Source organism: Anolis sagrei, chromosome X, assembly GCF_037176765.1.
Source record: "Anolis sagrei isolate rAnoSag1 chromosome X, rAnoSag1.mat, whole genome shotgun sequence".
Classification (NCBI taxonomy): domain Eukaryota; kingdom Metazoa; phylum Chordata; class Lepidosauria; order Squamata; family Dactyloidae; genus Anolis; species Anolis sagrei.
Window position 1 is genome coordinate 12,450,706 of NC_090034.1, and position 18,426 is coordinate 12,469,131.

Consider the following 18,426-nt stretch of genomic DNA (forward strand, 5'->3'; position numbering starts at 1 on the left):
TGTGTTTGTGTTTCTGAGTATATAAATGTATCTATGTGACTGTGTGTGCGTATATATATGTGTATATTTCTCTGTATATATATATTTGGCTATGTATATATGTGTGTGACTGTGTGTACGGGTATATATACACATATGTACGTATTTGTGTGTGTTTAATATCCTGCAAGGCATCTTTGCAAATTGCTATCGAAATAACCTGGAGTTTGTTTAAAAGGCTAGCATCATATACATATATATATATACACACACACACATACATATCACATAAACAGGAAAGGAATCCAGCCGCACCTTTAAGACCAACTGGTTTTTGTTTTTGCGTGCACTTTCATGGATATCAATCTGATAATAAATGCTTGGAAGTAACACAGATTGAGGCAGCCGTGGGAGGAGGAATGTCATAGAAGGAGGGATGCAAATTGTGGTGTCCCTCCACTGGAGATTTTTCAGGGCTTGCATAACCCTTTCCAGGCAATTTTTGGCTTTTATTTAGGGCTTTTTTGCAAGCCCGCCTGACCCTTGGCCCCCTCCACGGCCCCATTTGCCTTCAAGGGTAAACATGTTTGATTTGGCCTCCGCTTTTGCAGAGATCAGCAAAAGCGATCGATGCCAATCTGGACAAGGTCACTTCCCATTTCAGTCCTATGAAACCTGCAGCCTTTGGGAGCCTGAAATGGTGCTTCAAAGTCATATAGATTCTGTATATTACTCCAATTTTCTTGCCTCTTTTTTATTTTCTCCAGGCTCATCTTCCCTTAAGGATAATATAATAATTCACTTTTCTGCATTGAGCAGCTGCTTCTCCAAGGCCTGCAGTTCGGGCCAGCTGCCAAATCTCTCTCCTTTTGCCGAATCCGGGGGAATATATATAATATATATGCAACCATAATGCAGCAAACTCTCTCCCTTTGCCTCTGCTGCACTTTCTGCCCATTTATTCCCTTTTATTATTTCCTTGAGCACTAAGACATCCCAGTCATGCTTTGGATGTCGGTCTGGGAGGTGTGTATGTGTGTGTTTATATATATATTTGCATGTTTTCGAACTGCTAGGCTGGCAGAAGCTGGGGCTAACAGCAGGAGCTCACCCTGCTCCCCGGATTCGAACCAACAACCTTTCAGTCAGCAAGTTCAGCAGCTCAGTGGTTTAACCCACTGCGCCACCGGAGGATCCCCATATATATATGTGTGTACACACACGCACACACACACACACACACACACACACACACATATATATATATATATATATATATATATATATGGGGAGCCTCCGGTGGCGCAGTGTGTTAAACCACTGAGCTGCTGAACTTGCTGACCAAAAGGTCGCCGGTTCGAATCCAGGGAGCAGGGTGAGCTCCCGCTGTTAGCCCCAGCTTCTGCCAGCCTTGCAGTTCAAAAACATGCAACTGTGAGTAGATCAATAGGTATCGCTTTGATAGGAAGGTAATGGCGCTGCGTGCAGTCATGCTGGCCACATGACCTAGGAGGCGTCAGTGGTCAACGCCGGCTCTTCTGCGTAGAAATGGAGATGAGCACCCAACCCCCAGAGTTGGACACGACTGGACTTAATATCGGGGGAAAACCTTTACCTTTACTTAATAATAATAGCAATAGTAATAATAATAATTATTATTATGTCCAAACGGAACTACAAATCCCAGTGCCATGCAACTGGGGTGTGTGTATATGTGTGTATGCATGTATGTATGTATTATATAATCTATATACATGCCTACATACATATACATACACACACACATACCCCAGTTGCATGGTGCTGGGATTTGTAGTTTTGTACTTGGAATTCTCTGCCCCAAAGCCCTTGTCGAAACTACAAATCCCAGGATGGCTCCGCTCCATTCTTTCTGTGGTGTAGTGTCACCCCTAATTGTATTATTTTGGAATTTATAGTTTCACAGGGAGTACTGTACTTTGAATTCTGGACCCAAACTATACATCCCATGTAGTCCACTGGATATCTTCCATCGTTCACCCCTGATTTCATTATTCTGGGATTCTTGGTTTTGGGGAGTACTTGCAATTTTGAACCCAAACGATCAATCCCAGGTGTTCACAGTATGTGTTCTGTCTTTTTAGGCCAGGGAAGGAGAGTGGGATCGCTCTCAATTACATTATCTGAGGATTTGTAGTTTCACTGTGTACTTCCAGTCCTCAGATGGACAGCCCAAGTGTCTTGTTGCAACTACAAATCCATGCTTTCTGGAATGGCATTATTCTGGGATTTATAGTTTCATAGGGGTGTGTGCTTTGAATCCTGTGCCCAAACTACAAATCCCAGTTGTCCGCTGGATGCGTCCCATCAGTTGTGGCTAGACAAGGAGAATAGGATCATCCCTGATTGCATTATTTTGGAATTAATAGTTTCATTGGGATGTGCTTTGAATCTTCAGCCCAAACTATAAATCCCAGGTGTCCACTGGAAGACTTGCATTATTTTTGGCCAGGCAAAAGGAGTCGGATCATCCCAATAGCATTATTCTGGGATTTATGGTTTCATGGGGGGTGTACTTTGAAATCTGATTCCAAACTATAAATCCCAGATGTCTGTGGGACGCCTTCCATTATTTAACGGCAGGGAAGGAGAGTGGGATCACTCTTGGATTGCATCATCCTGGAATCTGGGTATTTGAAAATCCTCAGCTGGAATGCTGCAGTGCCTTGTTGAAACTACAAATCCCAGGAGTGGGATTACCTTGGCTGCCTTATCTGGGATTGGTGTTTTCATATGGACTTAGAATTATGTCTCCCAAAGCCCCAGTCAAGCTACAGGTCCCAGGTTTCTCCCAAATGCTACTCAATTGGTATTGAAGTGCTGTCAACGTGCAACGTGTTCAAATGCGGGAAGAGACAAGTCTCCGAAATGGTGTCCCATGAAGCGTACTTTGTGTTGCACGAGACGCGTAGTGTGTCTTCTTCCAAAACTAGGTCACAGCCGACGAAAAGGGAAAACAAAAGCGCCCGTTTTGGAGAAGAAAGCGCAGCTGCGAATGGAGGTTGTGGCTTCACAATCCCAAATGAGAAGGGGAAAAAAAGACAATGCAATCCAGATACTTCCCCAAGTTACAGCTGTGGCCCATATCCTGCTAATTAAAGCAATCCATTATTATCATCATCTTTGCAGGGTTTGTGCAATTTGGATTTTTTTCCTAGACGAAGGTAGAGAGCTGGACGTTGCAATGGTGTTGTTGTTGGATGGCTGTCTGCTAGGAGGGCTTTGATTCTGTTTTCCTGCTTGACTGAAGGAGGTTGGACTAAATGCCCTTTGGGGGCCACTTCGAACCCTAATGAAGTATGAACTGCCTGGGAATCCAGTGGACTCTCCTTTTCTGGAGGTGCTTGGACTGAGGTTGGATGGCCATCTGTCAGGAGGGCTTTGCCTGTGCCTGCTTGACTGAAGGGGGTTGGACTAGATGCTCTTTAGGGGCCTCTTTCAAACCCTACTGAAGTATGAACTGCCTGAGAATCCAGTGGACTCTCCTTTTCTGGAGGTGCTTGGACTGAGGTTGGATGGCCATCTGTCAGGAGGGCTTTGCCTGTGCCTGCTTGACTGAAGGGGGTTGGAATAGATGCTCTTTAGGGGCCTCTTTCAAACCCTACTGAAGTATGAACTGCCTGAGAATCCAGTGGACTCTCCTTTTCTGGAGGGGCTTGGAGTGAGGTTGGATGGCTATCTGTCGGGAGGGCTTTGATTTTGCCTTCCTGCTTGACTGAAGGAGGTTGGACTAGATGCCCTTTGGAGGATTCTTTGAACCCTAGCGAAGTATGAACTGCCTGGGAATCCAGTGGAGTCTCTGTTTCTGGAGGTGCTTGGATTGAGGTTGGATGGCTATCTGTTGGGAAGGCTTTGCCTGTGTCTTCCTGCCTGACTGAAGGGAGTTGGACTAGATGCCCTTTGGGGGCCTCTTCGAAGTACTAGTGAAGTATGAACTGCCTGGGAATCGAGTGGAGTCTCCGTTTCTGGAGGTGCTTGGAGTTAGGTTGGATGGCTATCTGTTAGGAGGGCTTTGATTCTGTCTTCCTGATTGAAGGGGGTTGGACTAGATGCCCTTTGAGGGACTCTTTGGACCTTAATGAAGTATGAACTGCCTGGGAATCCAGTGGAGTCGTCTTCTCTGGAGTTCTTTGGATTGAGGGTAGATGGCCATCTGTTGGGAGGGCTTTGACTGAAGTTGGATAGCAATCTATCAGGAGGGCTTTGCCTCTGTCTTCCTGCCTGACTGAAGGAGGTTGGAGTAGATGACCTTTGGGGGCCTCTTCGAACCTTAATGAAGTGTGGACAGCCTGGAAATTCAGTACAATCTCCTTTCTGGAGGTGCTTGGACTGAGGCTGGATGGCCATCTGTCGGGATGGCTTTGCCTGTGTCTTCCTGCCTGACTGAAGGGGATTGGACTAGATGCCCTTTGGAGGCCTCTTCAAACCCTAGTGAAGTGTGAACTGCCTGGGAATCCAGTGGAATCCCCGTTTCTGGAGGTGCTTGGATGGCCATCTGTCAGGAGGGCTTTGCCTGTGCCTGCCTGACTGAAGGGGGTTGGACTAGATGCTCTTTAGGGGCCTCTTTCAAACCCTACTGAAGTATGAACTGCCTGGGAATCCAGTGGAGTCTCCTTCTCTGGAGTTGTTTGGGTTGAGGGTGGATGTCCATCTGTTGGGAGGGCTTTGACTGAAGTTGGATGGCAATCTGTCGGGAGGGCTTTGCCTCTGTCTTCCTGCCTGACTGAAGGAGGTTGGACTAGATGACCTTCGGGGGCCTCTTCGAACCTTAATGAAGTGTGGACAGCCTGGAAATTCAGTACAGTCTCCTTTCTGGAGGTGCTTGGACTGAGGCTGGATGGCCATCTGCCAGGAGGGCTTTGTTTCTGTCTTGCTGCCTGACTGAAGGAGGTTGGACTAGATGACCTTTAGGGGTCTCTTTGAACCTTAATGAAGTGTGGACTGCCTGGAAATTCAGTACAGTCTCCTTTCTGGAGGTGCTTGGACTGAGTCTGGATGGCCATCTGCCAGGAGGGCTTTGATTCTGTCTTGCTGCTTGACAGAAGGGGGTTGGACTAGATGCTCTTTGAGGACCTCTTTGAACCCTAGCGAAGTATGAACTGCCTGGGAATCCAGTGGAGTCTCCTTTTCTGGAGGTGCTTGGACTGAGGTTGGATGGCTATCTGTCGGGAAGGCTTTGCTTGTGTCTTTCTGCCTGACTGAAGGGGGTTGGACTAGATGCTCTTTATGGGCCTCTTTTAAACCCTAGTGAAGTATGAACTGCCTGGGAATCCAGTGGAGTCTCCTTCTTTGGAGTTGTTTGGGTTGTGGTTGGATGACCATCTGTCGGGAAGGCTTTGACTGTGTCATCCTGCCAGGCGGCTTTTCTTTGTGGGAGCCTTTTTCCCTGCAATACATTTGTGCACTTTGGGTGACACATATTTTGGAAAGCTCTGCTATAGATGACTCCTGGGTTACTTCCAGCTTTGCTTTTCACGGCCTTTGCACGCTTTCTCTGTGCAAAAAGTGCGGTCGCCGGGGAACGGCGGGGCTCCTTTCGACCGTGCAAACAAGAGGACGGTTGCCTGGAGACCCGTTTTTGTGCAGGATTCGGACAAGCGGCGCTTTGTTTGAGACGGGGAGCCGAAAACCCAACCAGATCACCCTGAAATAGTGGACTGGAATTGTCCGTTTCGGCTTTGGATGGAAGCACTTGCCCTCTTTCCCATCGCCTACTCTGTTTACATTCTTTAACACATCATTGCAACCCGGCATTGAAAGGCTGCCTGGCATCCTTCTCCATCTTTCCAATGCTGACGCTGCATAGAAAGCATCCAGATAGACAGAGGAGAAGGAAGGAGAAAATCTGAACCCTTAATAGTTGAATCAATGCTGTTTGAATCCTGGGAGTTGTAGTTTGAGGCATCTGCACTCTTTGGCAGAAAGTGGGGTCAATCTGCATTCATTCCATAGTGTAGATCAGGCATAGGCAAACTTTCTAACTTGGGGGCCACATACTAGCACTCTCTCCTCGGAGGACTGGCTGCCCAGTGATGGAAGAGAAGAGGGAAGGAAGGAAGGACACAATGGAGGAAGGGAAGGAGGGATAGAAGGAAAAAGAGAAGGAAGGATGAAAGGAGGAAGAGGGAAGGAAGGAAAGATGGATGGAAGGAAGGACGGAAAACGAGAAAGAAGGACAGATAGGAAGGAAGGATGGAAAAAAAGAAGGAAGGACAAAAGTGTGGGAGGGGAGGAGGGAAGGAAGAGGGAAGGACGGAAAAAGAAAAGGAAGGATGGAAGGAGGAAGAGGGAAGGAAGGAAGGAGGATGGATGGGAAAAGAAGAAGGACAAAAGGAAGGGAAGGATGGAAGGAGAAAGAGGGAAGGAAGGAAAGATGGATGGAAAGAAGGATGGGAAAAGAGAAGGAAGGACGAAAGGGAAAGAGGGAAGAAGGAAGGAAAGATAGAAGGAAGGATGGAAAAAGAGAAGGAAGAACAAAAGTGAGGGAGGGGAGGATTAAAGGAGGGAAGGAAGGAAGGATGGAAAAAGAGAAAAAAGGATGAAAAGGAGGGAGAAACGATGGAAGGAAAGATGGATAGAAGGAAGGAAGGACGGAAAAAGAGAAAAAAACGAAATTGAGGGGGATTGGAAGGAGAAGGAGGGGGGAAGGATGAAAGGAGAAAGGGAGGGAGAGAAGAGAGAAGGAAGGAAAGATGCAAGAAAGGACAGAAAAAGAGAAGGAAGGACAAAAGGGAGTGAGGAAAGGCTAGAAGGAGAAAGAGGGAGGGGAAAGATGGAAGGAAGGATGGAAAAGGAGAAGGAAGGACGAAAGGGAGGGAGGGAAGGATGGAAGGAAGGAGAGGGAGGGAAGATGGAAGGAAGGACGGACGGAAAAAGAGAAGGAAGGACAAAAGAGAGTGAGGAAAGGATAGAAGAAGAAAGAGGGAGGGAAGAGGGAAAGAAGGAAAGATGGAAAGAAGGAAGGATGGAAAAGGAGAAAGAAGGACAAAAGGGAGGGAAGGATGAAAGGAGAAAGAGGGAAGAAAGGAAAGATGGAAGGAAGGACAGAAAAAGAAAAAAGGACAAGGGAAAGATGGACGGAGAAAGAGGGAAGGAAGGAAGGAAAGATGGAAGGAAGGACAAAAAAGAGAAGGAAGGTTAAAGGGAGTGAGGGAAGGATGGAAGGAGAGTGAAGGAAGGATGGAAGGAAGGGTGGAAAAGGAGAAGGGAGGACAAAAGGGAGGGAGGGAAAGATGGAAGGAGAAAGAGGGAGGGAGGGAAGAGGGAAGGAAGGAAGGACGAAAGGGAGTGAGGGAAGGATGGAAGGAGGAAGAGGGAGAGAGGGAAGGAGAAAGGAAAGAGGAAAGAAAGGAAAGATGGAGAGAGAGGAGGACCTGAGAAGAGCCCAAGGGGCCACATAAATATGTATTTCTTGGAGTGGCAGAGGCTGGCAGAACTTCTGCCTGTTTCCTTCCCCGCTTTTGCAAATCCTGGATTATTCCTTGACTCCAAACTTCCTGCAGATATGGGGCTCCCGGAGTGGAATTCACTGGTCTGCACAAAGAGACGGCCACCGTCACCCAGATGCACTTCTTACCTGGGCAGGTAAGAGCATTTGCATCATCTGTGGGTGCATCTATAGCAGGCATGGGCAAACTTTGGCCCTGCAGGTGTTTTGCACTTCAACTCCCACAATTCCTGAAGGGCCCTTTCTTTTTCCCCTGGAATCTGTAGTCTAGGCATGGGCAAACTTGGGCCCTCCGGGTGTTTTGGACTCCAACTCCCACAATTCCTAACAGCCTACCGGCTGTTAGGAATTGTGGGAGTTGGAGTCCAAAACACCCGGAGGGCCCAAGTTTGCCCATGCCTGATCTATACGGTAGTTTGACGGCACATAAACTGGTGTTGCTCCATGCCCTGGGATCCTGAAAATTGTCATTTTGCAAGGCCTGGATCCTTCTCTACCAAACTAGAACTCTCTGGGTCCCATAGCACTGAGCACTGGGTAGTGAAAGTGGAGTCAAAGTGTATTGACTGTACTGTATAGAAGTTGCACGCTTGGAAATAAGTCAGTGGTGCCAAATGAGTGCTTTGGCTAAAGTTTTGAGCCTTCCTTCTCCTCCGCAGGGGCGGCTACTCTCCCTTTTGGACGACAACACGCTCCACCTCTGGGAGATCTACCTTAAGGATGGATATTCCCATTTGGAGGAGACCCGGAGCTTCGTCCTCCCCGGACGTCCAGGGTTCGACAACGCTAAGTACTCATTGCCTGCCCTCCTTTCCTTTCCACTCATCCTTCCATCCTTCTTTTCTACTCCTCCTTCCTTCCCCTCGCCTTCTGTTCCTCCTTCCTTCCATCCTACTCCTCTTTCTTTTCATTCCTCCTTCTCTCATTTCACCCAATTCTTTCCTTTCTTTCCTGCTGACTTGGGAAATCTGCTTCTCAAGGGCTATCTGGGGATTTATTTGTTTGTTTGTTTACAGTATTTATATTCCGCCCTTCTCACCCCGCAGGGGACTCAGGGCAGATCACAATGTACATATATACATGGCAAACATTCAATGCCATAGACACACAACATATATCGACAGACACACAGAGGCCATTTAACTTTCCAGCTTCATGAGGGTGTGGTTGAATTCCAGCCACCGGGGGAGCTGTTGCTTCACCATCCACTTGTGACACCGATGGAGTACTTCCTCATTCTTTTGCACACTGCTGGAGATTTTTATGGCGTCGTAAATTAGTTAAATTAGCCTCTCCCGCATAGGTACCTCAATTTCCTACTTGACAGATGCAACTGTCTTTCGGGCTGCAAAGGTCCAGCTTCATGAGGTTGTGTTCAAATTCTGGCCACCGGGGGGAGCTGTCGCTTCACCGTCCACTTGTGATACCGACAGAGTACTTCCTCATTCTTTTGCACACTGCTGGAGATTTTTATGGCATCGTAAATTAGTTAAATTAGCCTCTCCCACATAGGTACCTCAATTTCCTACTTGACAGATGCAACTGTCTTTTTGGCTGCCAAGGTCGACAGCAAGCTAGACAAATGGTTGGGAGCTTACTCCGACCTGGGCTGACTTTTCAGTCAGTAGTGATTTTAATGCAGCTGATTAACCCGATGCATCTACACTGTAAAATTACTGCAGTTCAACACTACGTTAACTGCTGTGCTTCAGTGTATAGAATCCTGGGATGTGTAGTTTGGGGAAGCACCAGCCATGGTTGGCCAAGAAAGTTATAAAAACCATGTCAAACTATAAGTACCACAATTCCGTTGCATTGATTGTGGCAGTTTGAGTGGGGCCAAACTGTTTTGGATAGATCGGACATGGGCCAGCTTTGACCCTCCAGGTGTTTTGGACTACAATTCCCACAATTCCTAACAGCCTTCCTAAGGAGCCCCCAGTGGTGCAACGGGTTAAACTGCTGAGTTTCTGAACTTGCTGACTGAAAGGGTGGCAGGTCAAATCTGGGGAGCGAGGTGAGCTCCCACTGTTATCCCCAGCTTCTGTCAACCCAGCAGTTTGAAAACATGCAAATGTGAGTAGATCAATAGGTACTGCTCCATGCAGCCACATGACCTTGGAGGCTTCTATGAACAACGCTGGCTCTTCAGCTTAGAAATTGAGATGAGCACCACCCTCTCAGAGTCGGACACAACTAGACTTAATGCCAAGGGGAAACCTTTACCTCTACTTATGAGATTCGAGTCAATACAGTCCTTCTTCCTGTCTCCGCAGCTCTCCTCCCAGCATCACTCGGGTGACGGTCATCTCCTTGCAGTCGGCGGGCGATGTGGCCTACCTGGGCACCGAAGGGGGTGGCGTTTACGCCCTCGAACTCCCCTCCTTGGCGCTCCTGGAGGACCGGACTCTCTACCAGGACGAGGTCATGCAAAGGTGAGCTTTGCTGGGTTATACACCCAGATTACAAACTTGGGCCCTCCAGGTGTTTTGGACTTCAACTCCCACAATTCCTAACAGCCTACCGGCTGTTAGGAATTGTGGGAGTTGAAGTCCAAAACACCTGGAGGGCCCAAGTTTGCCTACGCCTGACCTAGAAGTTCCTAGAGATGGGTTCTGGATCCTGATGCTCCTCGTCTTTCCAGGGTTCCGGAGGACTATCGCTGCGGCAAGGCTCTAGGTCCGGTGGAATCTCTCCAGGAACACCCTCGAGACCCCACCAAGATCTTGATCGGTTACAGTCGCGGCCTGATGGTTTTGTGGGACAAGAGCACCCGAGGCGCCAGCCATCTTTTCCTGGGCAACCAGGTAATGGCCTGTCTGCTTGGCAGGATTGAAGACCTTCCTGTGCATCTGAAATTCTCATTTTTTGTTTCGAAGTAACTAACCTGGGTCAGTTCCCCACAACTGGTCCCCTGAATATTATTATAGGCATTAGGGCTGTGCAAGAAATCATGTGTGCCTTGTATGTCAGATCTATTTTGTAAGGTTCGTACATATGACACAATATCGAGAAACAGATGCAGACCGGACTGGGTTATATGGCAAATCGGACTCATCTAATGCAGCCCGGACTGGGTTATATGACGACTCAGACTCATCTAATGCAGACCGGACTGAGTTATATGGTGACTCAGACTCATCTAATGCAGACCGGACTGAGTTATATGGTGACTCAGACTCATCTAATGCAGACCGGACTGGGTTATATGGTACTCTGACTCATCTAATGCAGACCGAACTGGGTTATATAATGACTCAGAGTCATCTCATGCAGGCCAGACTGGGTTATATGGCGACTCAGACTCATCTAATGCAGACTTGACTGGGTTATATGGTGACTCAGACTCATCTAATGCAGACCGGACTGGGTTATATGGCAATTCAGACTCATCTAATGCAGACCGGACTGGGTTATATGACGACTCAGACTCATCTAATGCAGACCGGACTGAGTTATATGGTGACTCAGACTCATCTAATGCAGACCGGACTGAGTTATATGGTGACTCAGACTCATCTAATGCAGACCGGACTGGGTTATATGGTACTCTGACTCATCTAATGCAGACCGAACTGGGTTATATAATGACTCAGAGTCATCTCATGCAGGCCAGACTGGGTTATATGGTGACTCAGACTCATCTAATGCAGACTTGACTGGGTTATATGGTGACTCAGACTCATCTAATGCAGACCGGACTGGGTTATATGGCAATTCAGACTCATCTAATGCAGACCGGACTGGGTTATATAGTGACTCAGAGTCATCTAATGCAGACCGGACTGGGTTATATGGCAATTCAGACTCATCTAATGCAGACCGAGCTGGGTTATATAGTGACTCAGAGTCATCTCATGCAGGCCAGACTGGGTTATATGGCGACTCAGACTCATCTAATGCAGACTTGACTGGGTTATATGGTGACTCAGACTCATCTAATGCAGACCGGACTGGGTTATATGGCAATTCAGACTCATCTAATGCAGACCGGACTGGGTTATATGGCAATTCAGACTCATCTAATGCAGACCGGACTGGGTTATATGGTGACTCAGACTCATCTAATGCAGACCGGACTGGGTTATATGGTGACTCAGACTCATCTAATGCAGACCGGACTGGGTTATATGGCAATTCAGACTCATCTAATACAGACTTGACTGGGTTATATGGCATTCAGACTCATCTAATACAGACTTGACTGGGTTATATGGTGACTCAGACTCATCTAATGCAGACCGGACTGGGTTATATGGCAATTCAGACTCATCTAATACAGACTTGACTGGGTTATATGGTGACTCAGACTCATCTAATGCAGACCGGACTGGGTTATATGGCATTCAGACTCATCTAATGCAGACCGAGCTGGGTTATATAGTGACTCAGAGTCATCTCATGCAGGCCAGACTGGGTTATATGGCGACTCAGACTCATCTAATGCAGACTTGACTGAGTTATATGGTGACTCAGACTCATCTAATGCAGACCGGACTGGGTTATATGGCAATTCAGACTCATCTAATGCAGACCGGACTGGGTAATATGGCAACTCAGACTCATCTAATGCAGACCGGACTGGGTTATATGGTGACTCATACTCATCTAATGCAGACCGAACTGGGTTATATAGTGACTCAGAGTCATCTAATGCAGACTGGACTGGGTTATATGGCGACTCAAACTCATCTAATTCAGACCGGACTGGGTTATGTGGCAACTCAGACTCATCTAATGCAGACTGGACTGGGTTATATGGTGACTCAGACTCATCTAATGCAGACCGGACTGGGTTATATGGTGACTCAGACTCATCCAATGCAGACTGGACTGGGTTATATAGCAACTCAGACTCCTGTAATGCAGACCGGACTGGATTATATGGCAATTCAGTAATTGTTATACTCCAGAAAGATTGTTTTCTGGCTGCCACTAACTAGATAGAGTTGGTTGAGACTCAATGATGAGATCTTCATTGAGAAACTAGAGCAAAATGTGCTGCAGGATGCCTCTCACACAAAAACAAAGTTTTTGCAGAGTTGTTGTGTGTTTTCTGGAGTTTATGGCCATGTTCCCGAAGCAGCCAAGCTTTGAAGCTGCAAGGCTATTCTGACCAGTAAAGCCTTCAACAACACAATTTTTGCAATTTAATACACTTTTTATGTGTTTTCAGGATAGAATCAATTAAAAAATGACATTTATAACCTGGGAACAAAAATCATATTATGTATTTTTGTTACTGTTATTATATTCCATGTTCTTTTCTCTCATTCATTCATTCGTGTGTGTTTGTTTATGTATATTTGTGTGTATGTATATTTATATGTGTGTGTGTATGTATGTATGTATGTGTGTATATATATATATATGTATGTATGTATATATATGTGTATATATATATATATGTATGTATGTATGTATATATATATGTGTGTATATATATATATATATATACATATATATATATATATGCTTCTTTTAACAAGATGGTATGGTTGTACAGTTTTAATGTATTTAATTCAACCCTTATGTCCTTAAAGTATTGTAATAAAAATACATATTTTTATGTTAATACTTCAAGGACACAAGGGTTTAATTTATATATATATATATATGTATATATATATATATTCATACTATGTATATTAATGTAATTGTGTCATATTTATAGTTAGCTGCCTTGAGTCCTTTTATCGGGTAAAGGATGGGGAAAACATAAAGTAAATAAGATATCCATTTAGTTGTATCCACTGGTGGTGATTGATAAGTTGATGACGATAATGGTGTCCACTGCAGCAACTGGAAAGCCTGGCTTGGGAGCGGAGCGGCCAGACGATCGTGAGCTCGCACAGCGACGGGGGCTACGCAATCTGGTCCGTGGCAAGCGGCTCGGCAAAGACTCTGCAACCAGCCACATCCACCATCCCTTATGGTGAGCCAGACCGACGGTCCATCAGGGCCTGGCATTTCGCTTGTTTTCCTCTCCATCAACTTGACTGCAATGAGTTGTAGTCCTGGTCTTATTGGGCAATGTATGTCCTGGTCTTATTGGGCACATCTTTGCTGCAGAATCAGTGCAGGTTGACACCATTTGTAACTGCCATGGCTCAGTGCTATGGAATCCTGGGAGTTATAGTTTGTTGGGGCACCAGCACCCTTTGACAGAGAAGGCTCGGGATCTTCTGCTTCCACAATTCCATAGCATTGAGCCATGGCAGTTCAGTTGTCATCGAGGTACATTAATCCTGTAGATGGGTAGAGAAGGCTGCAGACCTTGTGAAACTACAACTCTCAGGACTCCATAGTGTTGAGCCATAGCAGTTCAAATGGTCTCAAATTGCATTAATTATACAGTATGGATCAGGCTATTGGATCATGAGGAGACAGCAAAGCCTAGAGAAGACAATTATGCTGGGGAAAGTGGAAGGTAAAAGGAAGAGGGGCCGACCAAGGGCAAGATGGATGGATGGCATCCTTGAAGTGACTGGACTGACCTCGAAGGAGCTGGGGGTGGTGACGGCCGACAGGGAGCTCTGGCGTGGGCTGGTCCATGAGGTCACGAAGAGTCGGAGACGACTGAACGAATGAACAACAACATGGATCAGGCATGGGCAAACTTCAGCCCTCCAGGTGTTTTGGACTCCAACTCCCACAATTCCTAACAGCCGGTAGGCTGTTAGGAATTGTGGGAGTTGAAGTCCAAAACATCTGGAGGGGCGGAGTTTTCCCATGCCTGATATAGACACACCTATTTACACAAAGAAGAGAAATTCCAGCCACAAAATCATCTTCCTTGCCTCTGGAAATAATTCACAGGGTGCTAAATTGGCCAGGGGAACTCTCTGATACTGGTTTCCAATTATTATTATTTTTAGGAAAGGAGGGATCAGACAAAATCAAGTCCAAGGCTTCATCAGAAATAACTTTCTAACCTGCTAGGACTTTAAGATTGTCCGGGGAGGCCTTGCTCTCGATCTCGCCTGCGTCACAAACACATTTGGTGGGGAAGAGAGACAGGGCCTTCTCAGTGGTGGCTCCTCGGCTATGGAATGCTCTTCCTGGGGACATTACATCGGCCCCCTCCCTCTTAACATTTCGGAAAAGAGTCAAGACTTGTTTGTTTGAGCAAGCGTTTGAAAATGCAAGGTAAAACACATAGGATTTGGAACGACTGGACAACAAGATGGCACAATGACCTATGTTTTAATATTCTTGTTATGGTTTTATATTATGTGTTAATGTTATTAAATGTTTTATGGTGTTTTGGGGCATCAAATCATTGCCATTGTAAACTGCCCTGAGTCGCCTGAGGGCTGAGAAGAGCGGTATACAAATACAGGAAATAATAAACAAATAAATAAATAAAGTGAGCCCTTAGCGCTTATTCCAGATCTCTTGTCTCTTTTCTCCTTGCAGGTCCTTTCCCCTGCAAAGCGATCAACAAGATTGTGTGGCAGTCGTGTGACTCTGGGTAGGTGATGCTTTCTGTCTGCGACTGTGCATTTAATGTATACTTTGAGAACGAGAAACATTGAGGAACGTTTGGCATCGTATCACCGGTGGGAGAATAGTTTGCTTCTTGTAATGCATTCCACGATTTGGATTCACCCAATGTCATCTCTCCACCGAACCCTGAAACTCAGGGTGGGATATTGGGCTTCTCTATCCATTTCCTGTCCTACCTTCTAGGGTTGTTGCAAGGAGAAAGTAGGAGGGAAGGCAGAATAAGGATGTTACTAATAATGTTAATCAGAATTATAGAATTCCTTGGGTGACTTTGGATTGGTCATGAGGCATATTTGGGGAGGATTTGAAGAGAGGAGATCCTAAGGTTATTAATCTATGTAAATAAAAATGTAATGTTCGTTTGTGGGATTAACGTAACTCAAAAACCACTGGACATATTGACACCAAATTTGGACACAAGACACTTAACAACCCAATGTATGTCCTTCACTTTAAAAAATTGAATTTTGTCATTTGGGAGTTGTAGTTGCTGGGATTTATAGTTCACCTACAATCAAAGAGCATTCTGAACCCCACCAACGATGGAATTGGACCAAACTTGGCACACTGTTCTCCCATGACCAACATAAAATACTGGAAGGGTTTGGTGGGCAGCGTACTTTGGTTTTGGAGTTGTAGTTCACCTACATCCAGAGATCACTGTGCACTCAAACAATGATGGATCTGGACCAAACTTGGCACAAATACTCAATATGCCCAAATGTGAACACTGGTGGAGTTTGGGGGAAATAGAATCTTGACATTTGGGAGTTGTAGTTGCTGGGATGTATAGTTCACCTATAATCACAGAACATTCTGAACCCCATCAATGCTAGAATTGGGCCAAACCTCCCACACAGAACCCCCATGTGGGCCACAGCAATGCGTGGCAGGGGATTGCTAGTAAATAAATAAAGTACATGAAGACACGTGAAAGCAACTTTCCACTACATCTATATAAATAAAAATGTTATGTTCGTTTGTGGGATTAACATAACTCAAGAACCACTGGACGAATCGACACCAAATTTGGACGCAATACACCTATCAGGCCAATAAGTCACCATCACTCATAAAAACACAGCAGAAGAGATTTAAAAACCCCAAAAATAAAAAATACATTACAATGCATGCACAAAACCAATAAATAAATAAATAAATAAATATATAAATAAAACCATACACACATTTATACGCAAACACACACATATACACAAATGTATACACACAAAACACATATACACAGACTGGGCCACAGCAATGCGTGGCAGGGGGCGGCTAGTCTATGTAAATAAAAATGTAATGTTCGTTTGTGGGATTAACATAAAAACCACTGGACGAATTGACACCAAATTTGGACACAAGACACCTATCAGGCCAATGAGTGACCACTGAAAAACACAGTAGAAGATATTAAAAAATCCATGACTTAAAAAGCCAAGAAATAAAATATATATTACAATGCATGCTCAATACATATATATACATTCACACACAAAACACATATACACAGACTGGGCCACAGCCATGCATGGCAGGGGATGGCTAGTATTATAATACATCTTCTCCATCATAACATCACTGGCCTTCCTTATGGGATTGTCGTGAGATTCAGTTAGGAAGACATAGTTGCTGACTCCTTGCAGGAAAGCAATGCGGCATACCGACAGTTAATCTCTAACCTACTTGCAGGGTTGTTGTGAAGGTCAAGTAAGAAGGAAAACAGCCAGGTTGGCTATAGAGCCATTCAGCAGTGGAACCCTCTGCCCCAGAGTGTGGTGGAGGCTCCTTCTTTGGAAGCTTTTAAACAGAGGCTGGATGGCCATCTGTCAGGGGTGATTTGAATGCAATATTCCTGCTTCTTGGCAGGGGGTTGGACTGGATAGCCCATGAGGTCTCTTCCAACTCTTTGATTCTATGATATCAAAATATAGTTTGCTGGGTGACGGAAACTTAGAAACCATGGCGGTATTTTACTTGACCGTTGTCCCCTTTTTTGCAGGGGTCACTTCATCATCTTCAGCGGAGGGATGCCCCGCGCCAGTTACGGGGACCGGCACTGCGTCACAATCCTCCAGGGGCAGACCTTGGTGACCCTGGACTTCACGTCGCGGGTGATCGACTTCTTTACGGTGTACGACACCGAGGTAGAGGCGGGTAGGCATTTCGCTGCTTGAAACCCAAAGGTTTTAGTTCCTCCTCTTTCACAACTTTTCATTTCGTTGTCTCTCTAGTAACGTTTTTAGCCTTATCAGTCTCCAAAGTAGTAAAAACCTTATGTCATCTTCCTCCCAAAATGCCAAAAATCACATTCGGATTGTGATTATGGGTCTGATTACGAGACCCACAAAAATGTATGTGTGTGTTTGTGTGTATTGTTGAGTGAGTGTGTTTAATAACAAATGACCCTCCTCATAAATGTACAGCAGAGTAACTTATTAGCAGTTGTGTGACCCAGCACCATTAGCCACAAGTGATAAAAAGAACAACAACAAAACATATACACACAGACTGATGTTATCTCTTCCAAAGTGTCTAGATCTAGGGAAGTCATGCTCCCCATGCTCTATTCTGCTTTGGTTAGACCACACCTGGAATATTGTGTCCAATTCTGGGCACCACAATTCAAGAGAGATATTGACAAGCTGGAATGTGTCCAGAGGAGGGCGACTAAAATGATCAAGGGTCTGGAGAACAAGCCCTATGAGGAGCGGCTTAAGGAGCTGGGCATGTTTAGCCCTGAAGAAGAGAAGGCTGAGAGGAGATATGATAGCCATGTATAAATACGTGAGAGGAAGCCACAGGGAGGAGGGAGCAAGCTTGTTTTCTGCTTCCCTAGAGACTAGGACGCAACGGAACAATGGCTTCAAACTACAAGAGAGGAGATTCCATCTGAACATGAGGAAGAACTTCCTGACTGTGAGAGCCGTTCAGCAGTGGAACTCTCTGCCCCGGAGTGTGGTGGAAGCTTTTAAACAGAGGCTGGATGGCCATCTGTCAGGAGTGATTTGAATGCAACATTCCTGCTTCTTGGCAGGGGGTTGGACTGGATGGCCCATGAGGTCTCTTCCAACTCTTTGATTCTATGAAAGGAGGCTTGGCTTTATAGCAAAATAATATAGTTTCACTATTTACAAGAACAAGGTTTCCATAACATGAATAAAGTTCTTTACATTTCTTCTTTACTTCCACACTGAACTTCTTTCCCATACAAACAGACATCTTCACTCTCACAAAGCCTCTTCTCACACCGAAGTTATACAGGAGCTTCACACAGTAGCATTTTACACACAGCAGCCTTCACACCGGAGCTTTCTCTCACACAGAGGTGTTCTCCTACTGAGGCCTACTTCACACAAAGACCTTTCTCCCACTGAGGGCTCTCTCAGACTGACGGTAACTATGCTACAGGCACACCTTCCTATACTGAATAGCTTTTGCTGAGTCTAATC

The 18,426-nt window shown here is 45.6% G+C and overlaps 1 protein-coding gene across 2 annotated transcripts in view; it reads left to right on the forward strand.

The window, feature by feature from the left end:
• Nucleotides 1-18,426, forward strand: part of LOC132782110 (lethal(2) giant larvae protein homolog 1) — a 67,898-nt gene that overhangs the window by 24,811 nt on the left and 24,661 nt on the right. The window contains exons 3-9 of one of the 2 annotated variants that reach the window (XM_067473175.1): nucleotides 7,521-7,602; nucleotides 8,125-8,255; nucleotides 9,742-9,900; nucleotides 10,110-10,272; nucleotides 13,265-13,400; nucleotides 14,885-14,939; nucleotides 16,977-17,131. In XM_067473175.1, the coding sequence (XP_067329276.1) occupies nucleotides 7,521-7,602; nucleotides 8,125-8,255; nucleotides 9,742-9,900; nucleotides 10,110-10,272; nucleotides 13,265-13,400; nucleotides 14,885-14,939; nucleotides 16,977-17,131 (881 nt within the window). The remainder of the gene's footprint in view (nucleotides 1-7,520; nucleotides 7,603-8,124; nucleotides 8,256-9,741; nucleotides 9,901-10,109; nucleotides 10,273-13,264; nucleotides 13,401-14,884; nucleotides 14,940-16,976; nucleotides 17,132-18,426) is intronic. The other variant, XM_067473176.1, reaches the window with a different exon arrangement.